At 39.6% G+C, this 15,168-nt stretch overlaps 3 protein-coding genes across 3 annotated transcripts; all 3 read left to right on the top strand.

The window, feature by feature from the left end:
* Positions 1-3,452: 3,452 nt before the first annotated feature.
* Positions 3,453-4,453, top strand: LOC115731009 (F-box protein At2g26160-like). The gene is made up of 2 exons (XM_030661621.1): positions 3,453-3,581; positions 3,974-4,453. Exons 1-2 carry the CDS (start codon positions 3,453-3,455, stop codon positions 4,451-4,453), a joined length of 609 nt encoding a protein of 202 aa, XP_030517481.1.
* Positions 4,454-7,787: 3,334 nt separating this feature from the next.
* Positions 7,788-8,909, top strand: LOC115731005 (putative F-box protein At5g55150). Its single transcript, XM_030661617.2, has one exon. The coding sequence runs from the start codon at positions 7,788-7,790 to the stop codon at positions 8,907-8,909; it is 1,122 nt and encodes a 373-aa protein (XP_030517477.2).
* A 3,530-nt stretch (positions 8,910-12,439) lies between these two features.
* LOC115731010 (F-box protein At2g26160-like) lies at positions 12,440-13,570 on the top strand. The gene has a single exon (XM_030661622.1). The coding sequence runs from the start codon at positions 12,440-12,442 to the stop codon at positions 13,568-13,570; it is 1,131 nt and encodes a 376-aa protein (XP_030517482.1).
* Positions 13,571-15,168: the final 1,598 nt, after the last annotated feature.

Below are 15,168 nucleotides of genomic sequence, written 5' to 3'. Positions count from 1 at the left end.
AAGCTCACACACTCTTGCCTTTTACCTCTCGTTTCTTTCTCACAAGCTCTTTATCAGACTAGATCCAGTTTTTCAAGCTCCTCACAATAGTCGACTAAACCACCAAGCAAGATCAGAAATCAATCCGGCAATATACCGCTCAATTCAGCAATCCAACAATTTTCGCTAATTTTCAAATCTCAAACTCAATTTTTGCTGCTGAAACTTTAATTCGGTCCAACTAACAAACGAGTCGCCTTCTTGATTTTTTTTTTTTTTTGGCCTTTTTTTTTCTTTTACCGAAACTTTTTTTTTTTGTTCGGCCTTGCTGTTTTTTTTTTTTTTTTTTTTTTGGCCGAATTTTTTTTTCTTTTGCGAACTCAAATACAATATGAAACCTTAGGGCCGAAAACCCTAATTCAAAAAAAAAATTGAAAATGCAGCAAGAATAGATTCAAAACTCTGATTCGATTAACAACGAATCCCTAATTCTATAAACCCTAATTCTATAAACCCTAGTTTGCTGAACGAAAAGCAAGAAAAGTAAGATAACTTGACCTTGTAGAACCAGCTCTGATACCAAATGATGTGAATCGTTGCGGAAGTTGATCGTTCTACGAAGATCTATGAGTTGCGAATTTGCTAACCTCAACCCCCAATCGAACCTGTGATTGGTAATCTCGGTATGAACGCGACCTGTTGACGAACCCGTGTCAACCAATCAACGCTATAACGCCACGAACAAGAGGATTCACGATCTTGCTCGATAAGTTGAATTCGATCGCCACAAGGAAACCTTGATAAGATCTAGTCTTCAAGAGAACTCAAAGAAGAAAACCTCTCTGTATAATATTCTGAATCAAAGTTACGTTATCAAAAACCTATAAGCTCCCTTATATAGGGTGCTAACCCTAATAAGGCAAAATTACATAAATATCCTTAATTAATGAAAATTCGCCTAAAAATAGAAAAATGCCGAAAAGTCCATCTAAATGATTCCGAAACGCTAAAAAACGTCGTCAATCACTACTAAAGTAGTGAGTATTGATCAGTGGCTCGTTTCCAAGCGTCTCGAAGTCATTGTAACCAAAAAGTGATATTGTTGCGCCAAGGAGCTTCAAAATCTTTAAGTCTTGAATCCATATTGTCTCTATTCCAAAGATCTTGAACCATGACGCCGACAGCTTGCTTGAATTCCTTTGCTCTAGCTCGAGTGATGGGGCCTAGCGGATAGGATAATGGGTCCCTAGCACCTCCTCCTCGATAGAGCTCGATGTCCACATCAGGCATGAATTTGAGCTTCAATTGGTCATGATTAAAAAGACTATCCTCGAGTGGTTCATCCAATAAAAAATTGCTCAAAAGGGAATAAAAAGAAAAGAGATAAGTGCATTGAAATTTCTAAAACTTATCACTGCAATTGAGTTTTAAAACTTGCAAAAAGCTCAATCAACTTTGTTAACTTTGTTCAACTCGACTGACGTAAAATGCTAATATGACTTTTTTAGACATTTTTTCTCTCCTACCTAGCGATGACGTGACTAAAATGACATCGTTTTGGTCCAAATCTAACTTTTGATCCTTGCCGGCCAACCCCACCTTTGCCGGCCCTTGCCGACGATTGGGGGGAGGCAGTCCTCGGCGTCTGGTTCTCAATCATTTTCTCTTTTGTTTTTCCAATTTAGCTTAATTTTTAAATTTATTTTGAATGGTATTTGTATTAAAAACCATATTTGAACCAAAATGAGGTCGTTTTACTTTTATGTTTCATGTTTAAGCACGTCATCGCTACATAAGAGAAAAAAATATTAAAAAAAGCCACATCAGTATTTTTTGTGAGTCAAGTTAGACGGAGTTAGAGGAATGATTAGATTGCACTGATTTGACAAGTTTATGACTCGATTATATTTTTTGCAAGTTTTAGGATTCGGTTGTATTTTTGTGACGAGTCTGTTAATCTTTTGAGCTGGTCCACGCCGAGAACAGCCGCCTCCATCGTAAGAAACCCTCAAGCCCTCACCGCCACTCACCTATCAGCCCTTGGAGGGCGCATCGCCACTGCCTGAAACACTATTAAAATCAAGACTAGGACTCAGTTTTGGAGTTGTTGGTATTAGAGATAATTAGAGGTTCTCGTTGGTTTTATGTATCTCTCAAAATTGCAGTATATTTTTTCTTGATTGTGCATATCTTAATTGAGGGTGCAGGATGTCCCAAAGATGAATTTCAATTGATAAATGCCATCATAAAATTGAACCGGATCATTATTATTCAAATAAAACTTGAGCCAACTCGACTTGGTGTGCAAGTATATAAGGAAACCTATAAGAAAAAAATTTCGATTCTGATGACCATCCAAATCCATCCGATTAGATTACGTAACTTTTTAGTTCTGGCGTCCCCTGTTTTCTTCGTGCATACACAGTACATGGTAGTATAGGAATTTAAGGAAATTATGCTCCCGAAAAATATCCAAAAAGTCATTAACAATATTTTTGTCAATTCAATCATAAACCTATAGATTTTTCCAATTGAGTTCATTCGATCAATTTTGATCGGAAATCATTACGTGGACATCGATTGTTTTACGTGGCATGATTGACGCTCATGTTGACAATTTAAATAAAACTTGACCTACTCGACTTTGTGTGTACTATAGAAAGAAACTTACTTGAAAAATATAGATTCGGATGACAATCCAAATCCATCCGATTAAATTGTGTAATTATTTAGTTCTGGCACAATTGTTTTCTTTATGCATAATGTACAAGGTAATACAGGAATTTAAGGAAATTATCCTTGGGAAAATTGTCCAAAAGTCTTAAATTTATTATACATTTGCCAATTCAGTTCTAAATCTTTTAATTTTGCTAGTTGAGTCCATTCCAGCCAATTTTGGTTGAAAATTACTAATGCGGACGCCGACCGTCGTATGTGGCACGACTAGTGCTGGCGCTTGACAATTTCTAATAATATTTCCATATTTTTTCTATCTTTATTTTTATTTTTTTCCTTTTTTCTTTCCCTTTGTTTTCTATACTTTTTCTCTATACTGGCGAGGGTCGCCTCGCCCTTGGCCGGTGGGCGCGCAAAGACCCTAGCCCGGATCTGGCGAAATTCCAAAGCATATTGTCTATAAGAAATATATATATATATATCTCTTTTTTTTTTTGCGATTTTCTCACTTTTACTCAAAATATCCGTCTGCTTGCAAAATTCTCCTTTTTATGTCACCAAAATGAATTACATTGTTTGGTTGCCTCTTTTCGCTCGACCAAATATCCCTCACTTGTCTATTTTGAACACCGTATATCCAAACAAGCACTCTATTTCCTTTTTCTGTTAGGATTTGGATTTCTATTTGTAATCTGATTTTCTATCTCCCCTTGTGGAATTCTGCATCGTATAAATCCTTCTCTCTGTCTCTGCACAACCAGCCCATTTTCTGCTTTCTCTCAATCCGTGAATCAACAATGGCCGAGAAGTGGGCCGATCTCCTCCCCGGAGTTGCTAGAACTGTGCTCAAGATGGCTTCTTCTAGAGGACTGGTTCGCATTCCGATCCTTGTGCCCAACATGGCGTGCTGCGGCATTCGAAGAGAGGTTCGATGTCCCATGGTTGATGATCGCGGACGATAGGAGGACCAACACCGAGTGGGTTGAGTTCCACAGCCTCGTCAGTTCAAGAATTCACAAAGTTAGTATTGCCGGAAGCGAAAGGGAAGAGGGGCTTGGCTTCGCGGGGTTGGATCTTCACCATTGGTATGGACATGCAAGTCCACATGTTGAATCCCTTGTCCCGTGCCGCCAGTCGCGGCATCGTTAAGCTCCCTAATATGAACAAACTCTTCGATTGGAATCCCCAATATCATAAAGCAGCAACTCGGTACACGCAAAAATTTGTGTTATCCGCAAGCCCCGCTTCATCTCCAAACTATATGGTCATGGTCATGCTCACATGCTTGTACTCTGAACGACTAGGCTTATGGAAACAGGGCACTAAGGAGTGGAAAGTGTTGACTTGGCAGGGCGATCCTGTTCTTGATGTCATATATTGTAAGGGGAAGGTCGTTGCAGTTAACCGGTCAGGTGATATATTAGCGTGTGATGCGGATGGATCAGATCCAACGGTTCAAGTTATACTAAAGAAGCCTCTGGAATTTCGAGATCACTTAGCGTTTTTCGTGCAGCTATATTTGGTGGAGTCGGCTGGCCGTTTGTTGCTGGTTGCACGATTGGCACAACTAGATGGTGGAACCAAAGGATTCCGGGTTTTCGCCATTGATTTGGAGGCTAGAAAGTGGACGGAGCTCGAGGGCATGGGGAGCACGTCCCTCTTCGTGGGTTTTAGCTCTTCCTTTTCGGTACAAGTTGATGAGAACCGGCAGGCTATCAAACCGAACCGTATTTACTTTACCAAAGATGTCCCTTATCAAGGTAATGAAGGCAAGGATGTGGGAATATATGACGTGTAAGATGAAAGAATTGAGTGGCTTTTTGATGAAAAATTTTATAAGCATTCTTCTCGGCCTCTATGGATTGAACTAGATGAGCACGAGATAGATCGGACCACAAGTTGAAGAAGGATTGCTAGACATTTAGAATTAGCCTTCTATTAGTAATTATTTGTGGTGAGATTTGCTTATTTTATCTTGCTATAGTACTTGTATTTTAAGTTGGTGAAGAAAATATTCGTACTTTTTTGTTCATCTTTATATGTAGTGTTTGACAAGTAGAAAGTGTCGCTTTTGGAGATTGCATACTCACTAAATGTTATCCTAATTATAATGATTTACAAGCTATACTCCAACATCGTCGACTCTATAGTCAACTGAAGCTCGATAATTGATGTGTAAAGCACAGGATTCACATATGCAACATGAAACAGCCATCGGAGGAGTAAGAGCAAGGGAAATAATGCCATTTCCAAAATTTCCTAATTTTCTCTTTTGTAACCTTCCCCTCTGCAAGGTTACATCGTGAACTTGTGTTGATATTTGATGCATAATGATTTGAGTCTTGCTAGCATGACAATATGATAATAGACGGTGAATTGCTATTCATTAGATCAGAGGTGGATCCCATCACAATTGCTATATGTTTTTTTTTGCTATTCATAACACTTATGATTGAAATCGCACCGTTATACTGTTACACTATCATCTTTTCAAATCCCTAATGATTTACAAGCTACACAGTATATTACTCGATCCGCTTATGAAGCATAGAATTTCTTGGGAAAATGTTCTGCAGTCACTTCTTTTTTATTCCACTGATTGCTAGCGGAATGAGAGGTGTAACTTCTAATCCGGCCCAAACTAGTATATATAACTTGAGCTGTTGAAGCCACTGACATTGCAGTTTGCTTCACTAACTATGCATGTTGTATGGCTGCAGATTTATGAAAGTTCTATGTTGTCATCATATGCTTATCACCTGCAATTCCGGTAAGGAGCTGGGTAAAGGCTTTAAGCTCCATTTCTGTTCCCATAAGCTAAAATACTTGCTCTATAATTTGTCAAATAAGTGGGAACTTGTGAGGAAAGGTAACTAAAACCTGATGGTGTGTTCGACTCCATGAACTTTATACCCCAGTTGCTTAAGTGATCCGTATATGCTGATATAGACGGAGAAGATGGCTATGCCTCCATTGAGGTTTCACCCATCCTTGCTTATGATACCCAACGGACAATTGAGGATGCAAAAGGACTTGGTGAAATGGCGAACCGCCCAAAAATATGCATCAAGATACCTGCAACAACAGAATCTATCATGCCCATCCAAAAACTTGCTTCAATCCATGGAGGCGGAGAAAAACGATCACAAGATTTTCCATAAGAAAACGACTCAATTCTTCCATCTTCCATGTTGTATATTCCCTTGCCTTAATTCTAATGTGACCCATATTTGACCCACTTTCATAAATGTAGGTTAAAATATAGGTTTTTAATCCATATTGATAGCTCTACCCACCATAAATATGGGTCATATACTACCCGAGTGGAGATGCCGATGTCCGAGCGGAACTGCTTGAGCAACTTGAAGATTTAGATATTGTATGTCTCCACGCACCTCTTCACCCTCTTCTTCTTCTTGTAAGCCGACCTGGCCTCCTTTGGCAGCTTCTTGGCCAGCGGCTTCTTCTCAATGGGGGCCTTCTTCGCCTTCTTGTTGTCGGTGGTGGGCCGTAGTCAGTGGCGATGGGACGAGGTCGGCAGCGGCGGCAACAACAGTGCAGAACATTTTTTATTTTTATTTCTTTTTTTACTTATAAAAAGTTAAAATTAGAAAAATAAAAAAGATGAACTAATATACTTGAGTTGAGGCTCATTTACAAGTTGGTGCTTGGGAAACGGCAGGCGATAGGCCGAAATGGGTTAAAAATGGGTGGAAAATAGGTTTGTAAAAGACCCAAATAAATCCCATATTGTTTGGGGTTTTCTTTTTTAAACCCATACATAACCCATATCTTAATTCTAATGCTACCCATATTTGACACACTTTCATAAATGTAGGTTAAATATTGATAGCTTTACCCACCATATAATTAGACTTAAAATTCATACCGACTATTTATTAGACCTTAACTAACCCATATTTGACCCATTTTATTGAATATGGGTTAAAATATAGGTCCTCGACCCATATTGACACGTCTGCTTAAAAGTGATAATAACAATTTCCAAGGCACCTCAAAAGCGAAAAAATTATACATTTTAATAAAGTCATTTATTTCAAATAGTGGATTTTCAATTATAAAAGTACATCTAATGAGACTTAACAAACGCCAAACAAATGGAATCATTTCTTTAATATTTTCCATTTGTGAATCGAGTGATGCATCAAATAAGGTTTTTAATTTAAAGAATCAAGTGTTATATACGCCCACTTGTATTAATTCTAGCACTGTATCAAAGTTTGCCACCTATATGGGTTAAGCTAGACATGGCCAAATGGAACCATGGGCCCGGAACCGGCCCGTTGATTGGCTCGGAACCGCCGGTTCCGACCCGTTTAAAAACAAAAGCGGGGGAGGCCCGAGGGGAAAGAGCCGTTGGGCTCGGGAACCGGCGATTCTGAACCGGAACCCGAACTGGCCTCTTCAAGGGCCGGTTCCTGAACAGGAACCGACGGTTCGGCCGAACCGGTCATGTTTAGGTTAAGCCATTGCTACACATGTGTACTATTATTATGTTAGTTTATTTTGAGTTTTTTTTTTCTGCTTTATCCTTTTTCTTTTCAAACGAAAATCATCAAATCTAATCTTTTTTGGTAAAATGTGTCGGCCTCATATTAATTTAATTTTTTCATATTAAATTCAAAAGCATATTTTTTATTTAAAAAATCCATAAACAGACTTTTTTTTTTCAAAATTTTCTCAATTTTACTTAAAATGTTGGGAAAATGATTAAAAAAGTCCTAAACCTATTGCATTTTTGCTAATTCGATCCTAAGCCTTTTGTTAATTCAGTCCTAAACCTTTTGTATTTGTATCAACTCAATCCCAAACTCTTTTTTTTGTATCAATTTAATTCTAAACATTTTATAATTGTGTCAATTCAGTTTATTCGGTCAACGAAATGCCTCTCACTTGTCTGTTTTGCATGTTGTACATCCGAAGATATTTGCAATCTGGTAAACATAATCCAAACAAGCACTCAATTTCCATTTCTTGTTAGGATTTGGATTTCGATTTGTAATCTGATTTTCTATCTCCCCTTGTGGAATTCTGCATCATATAAATCCTCCCCCTCTCTCCCCCAAAACAACCCGCCGATTTTCTGCTTTCTCTCGATCCGTGAATCAACAATGGCCAAGAATTGGGCCGATCTCCTCCCAGAGCTGCTGGAACTGTGCTCAAGACAACTTCTTCTGGAGGACTGGTTCGCATTCCGATCCGTGTGCTCAACATGGCGTGCTGCCGCATTCGAAGAGAGGTTCAATGTGCCATGGTTGATGATCGCGGACGATATCTTCGCGGACGATAGGAGGACCAATACCGAGTGGGCCGAGTTCTACAGCCTCTTCAGTTCGCGAATTCACAAAGTTGTCATGCCGAATGCGAAGGAGAAGAGGTGCTTGTCTTCGCGGGGTTGGATCTTCACCATTGACATGGGCTCGCAAGTACACATGCTGAATCCCCTGTCACGTGCCGTCAGTCGCTATTGCGACGGCATCATTAAGCTCCCTAGTGTGCACGAATTCTCCTCCTGGGATCCCGAAGATTATGAACCAGAAACCAGGTACGCGAAATTTGTCTTGTCGGCAAGCCCCGCTTCATCTCCAAACTACATGGTCATGGTCACATACTTGAACTCTAAACGACTAGGCTTATGGAAACCTGGCAGTGAGGAGTGGAAAGAGTTGACTTGGCTGGGCGATCCAGTTCTTGATGTCATATATTATAAGGGGCAATTCTTTGCAGTTGACTGGTTAGATGAGATATTAGTGTGTGATGTTGATAGACCAGATCCAACAGCTCAAGTTATACTAAAGAAGCCTTTGGAATTTCGAGATCACTTCGAGTTTTGCCAGATGTATCTGGTGGAGTTGGCGGGCCGTCTCTTGCTAGTTGCAAGATTGGCACAACAAGATGGTGCAACCAGCGGATTCCGGGTTTTCGCCATTGATTTAGAGGCTAGAAAGTGGACGGAGCTCGAGAGCTTGGAGAACGCATCCCTCTTCGTGGGTTTTAACTCTTCCTTTTCGGTACAAGTTGATGAGAACAGGCACGCCATCAAGCCGAACTGTATTTACTTTACCGAATATCTCCCTCATAGGGATACTGAAGGCAAGGAGGTGGGAATATATCACATGAAAGATGGAAAAATCGAACCATTTTTTGATGAAAAGATTTATATTGATTTTTCTCCGCCTCTATGGATTGAACTAGATGCAGCACTATATCGATCGGACCACAAGTTCAAGTAGGATTGCTAGACATTTAGAAGTAGCCTTCTATTAGTAATTATTTGTGGTAAGATTTGCTTATTTCATATTGCCATAGTTCTCGTATTTTAAGTTTGATCACGAAAATTCGCGTATTTTGTTCATCTTTCCATGCAACGTATGACAATCGGCGAATGTTGCTTTTGGAGATTGTGCATACTCCATTGTGTCCTCACTAAATGTTATCCGAATAGTAATCCAAGTCAAGTTCGACTCCAATCGAACATCCTCGACTCCAATACTCAGCTCAAACTCGATTGAACAATTGAAGTACGTGAATTCATATATGCAACATGAAACAACCATTGCAAGAGTGAGATTGAGGGAAAACAACGCCACAACCAAAATTTCCTAACGCCAATTTTCTCTCTTGTAACCTTGCATTCTGCAAGGTCACATCATGAACTTGTGTTGATATTTCATATTCTACACTGGACATTAACTCTTCTTGGAAAATGTTCGCAGTCTCCTCTTTTTCCTAGCATGCCATGATCAATACGGCCAATAGTCCCGATGATACCGGCAAGCAATACACTTTCTTTCTGCTACTACCCGCTTATGACCGGAGCCAACGACAGAGGGCCAATTTGAAAGAAAATATGAAGATGGTTCATCACATTTTGCCGCATAAGTGTACATTGTATTGGCTTCAATTTCATGATAAATCCTCTGACTCCTCCATAAAATCGAATGCCATTGGGATGCGAACAAAGGAAACTTTGAAATTTAAGATTCATGAACCGACGGTTATAAGATTTATTTGAATGCCATCCCAAATGCGAACAAAGGCAACTTTGAAATTTAAGACTCATGAACAACGGTTGTAAGATTTATTGAGGCTTCAATAGAGACATCGAGCTGGATAGTTGATCCTCGCCCGCGTTTGCTCTCTACTTCTGGTCTGGAACTTTCTGTGCCTCAGCGTGATCAACGGCCGTGGTCCGCACTTACCTTCCTGGGTTCGGATGACCATCATCTCTTGATGGTTCAATGCGACAATCGCTTCTTCTCTTAGTATGGTTTTAGATACACCATACACCCATTAACAACCGACAAGACAGTTCGTCGTGACTCAATCGAGCCGTGTCGTTCACAATCTGTTTTTATCATTTGGAACGTGCACGGCTTCCTCACAACATTATGATCCATCCGCCCTCAGTTTTGGTCGGGTGGAAGTATAATCTCAGTGCAGCCAATGAAGTCCGCAGAAAGACTTACTGACCAAAATGTTTAGATGAACCAAAACAGGTTTCTCTATTTTACTAACTCTGTCATCACCACCCAATTAGCAGAGTGATTAGCTTCGAGCTTCGACTGATATTGGCCTCGCATTCCCAGATTTCCCCACAAAACAGAAATCAACTCTTTCAACCCATTTATGCCGATACAGAAGGAGAAGATGGCTACGTCTCCATTGAGGTTTCACCCATCCTTGCTTATGACACCCAACGGACAACTGAGGATGCAAAAAGACTTGGCGAAATGGCGAACTGCCCAAACATATGCATCAAGATCCCTGCAACAACTGAATCTTATCATATCCATCAAGGAAGTAGTTCACAAAGCATATGCTGAAATGAGTAGTGAGCTCGGGATACTCGAACGGAGTCGAACTTGTTGTGCTTCGTCAACTCGAATTGACTTGATTATATTTGTTTTAGGGAAAAAATCACAAAATATCCTTAACTATGTATAGTGTAAACTACATTTATCCAAAAAATATTTTCTGACACTGAAAACCTCAAACTTATACATGCGTGACACATTTACTCCTATTATTTTTGCAACGCCAAAAATTTCAAAACCGAATGACACATTTACCCCAAATTTTGAGGTAAATGAGCCACGCGGATATAAATTTAGGGTTCTCGGTATCACAAGAAAAAGTTTGGGGTAAACGTGTCACGCTAGTACAAGTTTGGAATTTTTTGCGTCATAAAAAAAGTTCAGGATAAATTTTTCGCGTTGAGCGTTGCTTAGGATTTTGGGTGGCTTTTTGCCTTTTTTTTTTACCATTAGGATAGAGGTTCAAAGATACAAAGCATATCGAGAAGAACAAAATTAGACGCAATTTCCAAAAGCAACACAAAGCATGAACATTTCTGTACCAACTTAAAGTATGAGTCTTACAGCAACATAAAATAAGCGAATCTCACCATAAATAATTGCTAATAGAAGGCTACTTCAAATTGTTTAGCAATCCTACTTGAACTTGGCCCATTGATGTAGTGCAACAAACCTCGCAGCTACATCAAAAATTTGGTTTGATCCATAGCGGTGGACAAAAATGATCATAAGATTTTCCATAAAAAGGAAAACGAAGACTCAATTCTTCCATCTTCCATGTGGTATATTCCCATCCCCTCCGCCATGCTGAGTATACCTTTACATCATGGAGCAATCAGAATATAGAATGATATCAAATCTACTAGCAAAAGGATTGATAGCGCGAAAGTTTGACACCTTTGGTGTCGAATTACATAAAACTTGCGAAGAAAATGGGGACGTTTTTAGTCCAAAGTTTTGCGTTATTATCAGTTTTCTACGACATAGCACTTACTTATTCAACTTAATCACTTCAATCATTCACGTATGCTTCTTGATTAAACTCTGGCTACTCTTTTAGAATTTTGTATATGCATCGACAATTGAATGAGATTTTTTCTTTGAGAAAGTAGGAAAATCAAAGGATAATCATCATTAGATATTAGCATCTTCTATTACAATGCATAGATTATCAAAACTTCGGTATCATGATCAACGTCCACTTGTATTAATTCTAGCACCATATCAAAGTTTGCCACCTCTCCGGTTAAAGCCATTTTTACACGTATGGTGCTATTATTATGTTATCATTTTTTTTAGTTTTTTCTGCTTTATCTCTTCTTCTTCTTTTTTAAAGAAAATCATCGAATCTAATATTTTTGGTAAAATGTGTCAGCCTATTCGACCATATTTATTCAATTTTTCATATTAAATTCAAAAGCATATTGTTTATAAAAAAAAAGTCCATAAACAAACTTTTTTTTTTTTCACGATTTTCTCACTTTTACTCAAAATGTCCCTCTGCTTGCAAATTTCGCCTTTTTATGACACCAAAAAGAATTACATTGTTTGGTTGCCTCTTTTGGTTCAACGAAATACCCCTCACTAGTCTATTTTGAACATTATATATGGTCCTGCTAGCATGACAACATGACATTGTAATGGTAGAATGCTAGGTATAACATCAAAGGTGGGTCTCGTTATGATTGCTAAATATTTTTTTTCCACTAGATTGCACCGTCATACTGTTATATTGTCGGTTACTCAAATCCCTTGAAGATATTTGTAATCCGATAAACGTAATTCAAACAAGCACTCTATTTCCTTTTTTTTGTTAGGATTTGGATTTCTATTTGTAATCTGATTTTCTATCTCCCCCTGGGGGATTCTGCATCAATATAAATCCTCCTTCTCTCCCCCTGCACAACCCGCCGATTTTCTGCTTTCTCTCGATCCGTGAATCAACAATGGCCAAGAATTGGGCCGATCTCCTCCCAGAGCTGCTAGAACTGTGCTCAAGACAACTTCCTCTAGAGGACTGGTTCGCATTCCGATCCGTGTGCTCGACATGGCTTGTTGCCGCATCAGAAAAGAGGTTCCATGTCCCATGGTTGATGCTCGCGGACAATAGGAGTACCAAGAGCGAGTGGGCTGAGTTCTACAGCCTCTTCAGTTCGCGAATTCACAAAGTCGTATTGCCGGAAGTGAAAGGGAAGAGGTGCTTGTCTTCGCGGGGTTGGATCTTCACCATTGGCTTGGACTTGCAAATCCACATGTTGAATCCCCTGTCACGTCCTGCCAATCGCGACATCATTAAGCTTCCTAGTGTGAACAAACTCTTCGATTGGGATCCCCAATATTATGAACCAGAAACCAGGTACACGAAATTTGTCTTGTCTGCAAGCCCCGCTTCATCTCCTAACTATATGGTCATCGTCATGCTCATATACGTGTACTCTAAAAGACTAGGCTTATGGAAACCCGGCACTGAGGAGTGGAAAGTGTTGACTTGGCCGGCCGATCAAGTTCATAATGTCATCGTTCTTGATGCCATACATTATAAGGGCAAGTTCGTTGTGCTTAACGGGGCAGACGATATAGTAGTGTGTGATGCGGGTGGACCAGCTCCAACAGCTCAAGTTATAATAAAGAAGCCTCTCGAATTTCGAGATCACTTAGAGTTTTGCGTGCATCAGTATTTGGTGGAGTCGGCGGGCCGTTTGTTGCTGGTTGCACGATTGGCACAACTAGACGGTGGAACCAAAGGATTCCGGGTTTTCTCCATTGATTTAGAGGCTAGAAAGTGGACGGAGCTCGAAAGCATGGGGAACGCGTCCCTCTTCGTGGGTTTTAGCTCTTCCTTTTCAGTACAAGTTGATGAGAACCAACAGGCTATCAAGGCGAACTGTATTTACTTCACCAAAGATGTCCCTTATCGGGATAATGAAGGCAAGGAGGTGGGAATATATCATGTGCAAGATGGAAGAATTGAGTGGTTTTTCGATGAAAAATTCAATAATTATTTTTCTCGGCCTCTATGGATTGAACTAGATGGAGCACTGTATCGATCGGACCACAAGTTGAAGAAGGATTACTAGACATTTAGAATAAGCCTTCTATTAGTAATTATTTGTGGTAAGATTTGCTCATTTTATCTTGCTATAGTACTTGCATTTTAAGTTGGTCACGAAAATATTCGTACTTTTTTGTTCATCTATATATGCAGTGTTTGACAAGCGGAAAGTGTTGCTTTCGGAGATTCCGCATAATCAAGTCAAGTTCGACACCCACTCCAACATCGTCAACTCTATGCTCAACTCCTGCAACTTTGAAATTTAAGACTCATGAACCGACAGTAAAGATTTATGGAGCCTCCAATAGAGTCATCGAGCTGGATAGTTTATCCTTGCCGTCTTTGCTCTAATTATAAATGGCAGCTTGTGGTCTAGTACTTACTGTGCCTCGGGCCTGAACAAGTGCCGTGGCTTGCACTTACCTTCTTGGCTTCGGATCACCATCATCTCCTGTTGATTCAAGGCAACAATCGCTTCTTTTCCTAGTATCGTTGTAGATATACCATACACCCATTAAAGACTGATAACACTGTTGGTCGTGACTCAACAGAGTCATGTCTTTCACAATCCATTTTTATCATTTTGGAGCATGCATGGCTTCGGCACAACATTCTGATTCATCCGCCCTCTGTTTTGGTCGGGTGGAAGTACAATCTCAGTGCAGCCAATGAAGATCACGGAAAGACTTAAAACTTATCGACCCAAATGTTTAGATGAACCAAAACAGGTTTCCTCTATTTTTCTAACTTTTTCATCACCACCCAATTAGGAGAGTGATTAGCTTTGAGCTCCGACTGATATTGGCCTCGCATTCCCAGATTTCTCGACTAAACAGAAATAAACTTTTTCAACCCACATATGCTGGTACAGACGGAGAAGATGGCTATGTTTCTAAGATTTATTTCTTATTTGGGCTTTTTATTAATTGTTATTGTGATTATCAATTGGTTTGATTAAAAAAAAAAAGATATGCAATTTCTTAATTAGTCTAATATGGAATTGGACGGCGTAGGCTAAGTTAAACCTTATCTATAATGAGGGGATAGATTACAAACTTTATAAATAGAGCTCAAGTCCCTTCTCTATACCATAATTTTCACATAACCTCACATAAAGAGTCGTCAGAAAGCGATATGTATTGAAGCCGATGTCCAAAAGGATTCATAGAGGAGAAACACTTGAGCATTGGTTCATCGCAATTTCGCATTAAGAACTATGGATCCGAAACAAGGTGTGTAAACTCTTCTACTTTATGAAATTATGATTCGCATATCTATACGTGATTATCTTAGGGCGCTGCTTAAAGTTATAGTCGACATGTAGTATTAAAGCCTATATGTTTTAGATCTCAAATCACGTTTTGGGTATTTTTTGAAAACTTATTTTGGGTAAAAGTGAGATTTGATCACATATTCGGAATGTACTCATCGAAACGAGAAAAATCATGCATAGAATAGTCGTAGATTCCACCGACACGCGCGGACACAAGCCGGCGGCCTTCGAGCACGTGGTGGTCACGTGCATGAAAAAGAACCATGCGCTAACTTGGGCCCACACGTGTTTGGCACGTGCGGGGCTGACGTCACCTCGGTTCAGGTGGACCCGACCCATTAACCATTCAC

Source organism: Rhodamnia argentea, chromosome 1, assembly GCF_020921035.1.
Source record: "Rhodamnia argentea isolate NSW1041297 chromosome 1, ASM2092103v1, whole genome shotgun sequence".
NCBI classification, from domain to species: Eukaryota; Viridiplantae; Streptophyta; class Magnoliopsida; order Myrtales; family Myrtaceae; genus Rhodamnia; species Rhodamnia argentea.
This window is presented reverse-complemented; position numbering and strand designations above follow the sequence as displayed.

Coding starts and splice junctions, on each gene's coding strand:
- LOC115731009 (XM_030661621.1), top strand. CDS start 3,453: ATGGCCGAGAAGTGGGCCGATCTCCTCCCCGGAGTTGCTAGAACTGTG. Junction 3,582..3,973: donor GCTGCGGCATTCGAAGAGAG/GTTCGATGTCCC, acceptor TTATGGAAACAG/GGCACTAAGGAGTGGAAAGT.
- LOC115731005 (XM_030661617.2), top strand. CDS start 7,788: ATGGCCAAGAATTGGGCCGATCTCCTCCCAGAGCTGCTGGAACTGTGC.
- LOC115731010 (XM_030661622.1), top strand. CDS start 12,440: ATGGCCAAGAATTGGGCCGATCTCCTCCCAGAGCTGCTAGAACTGTGC.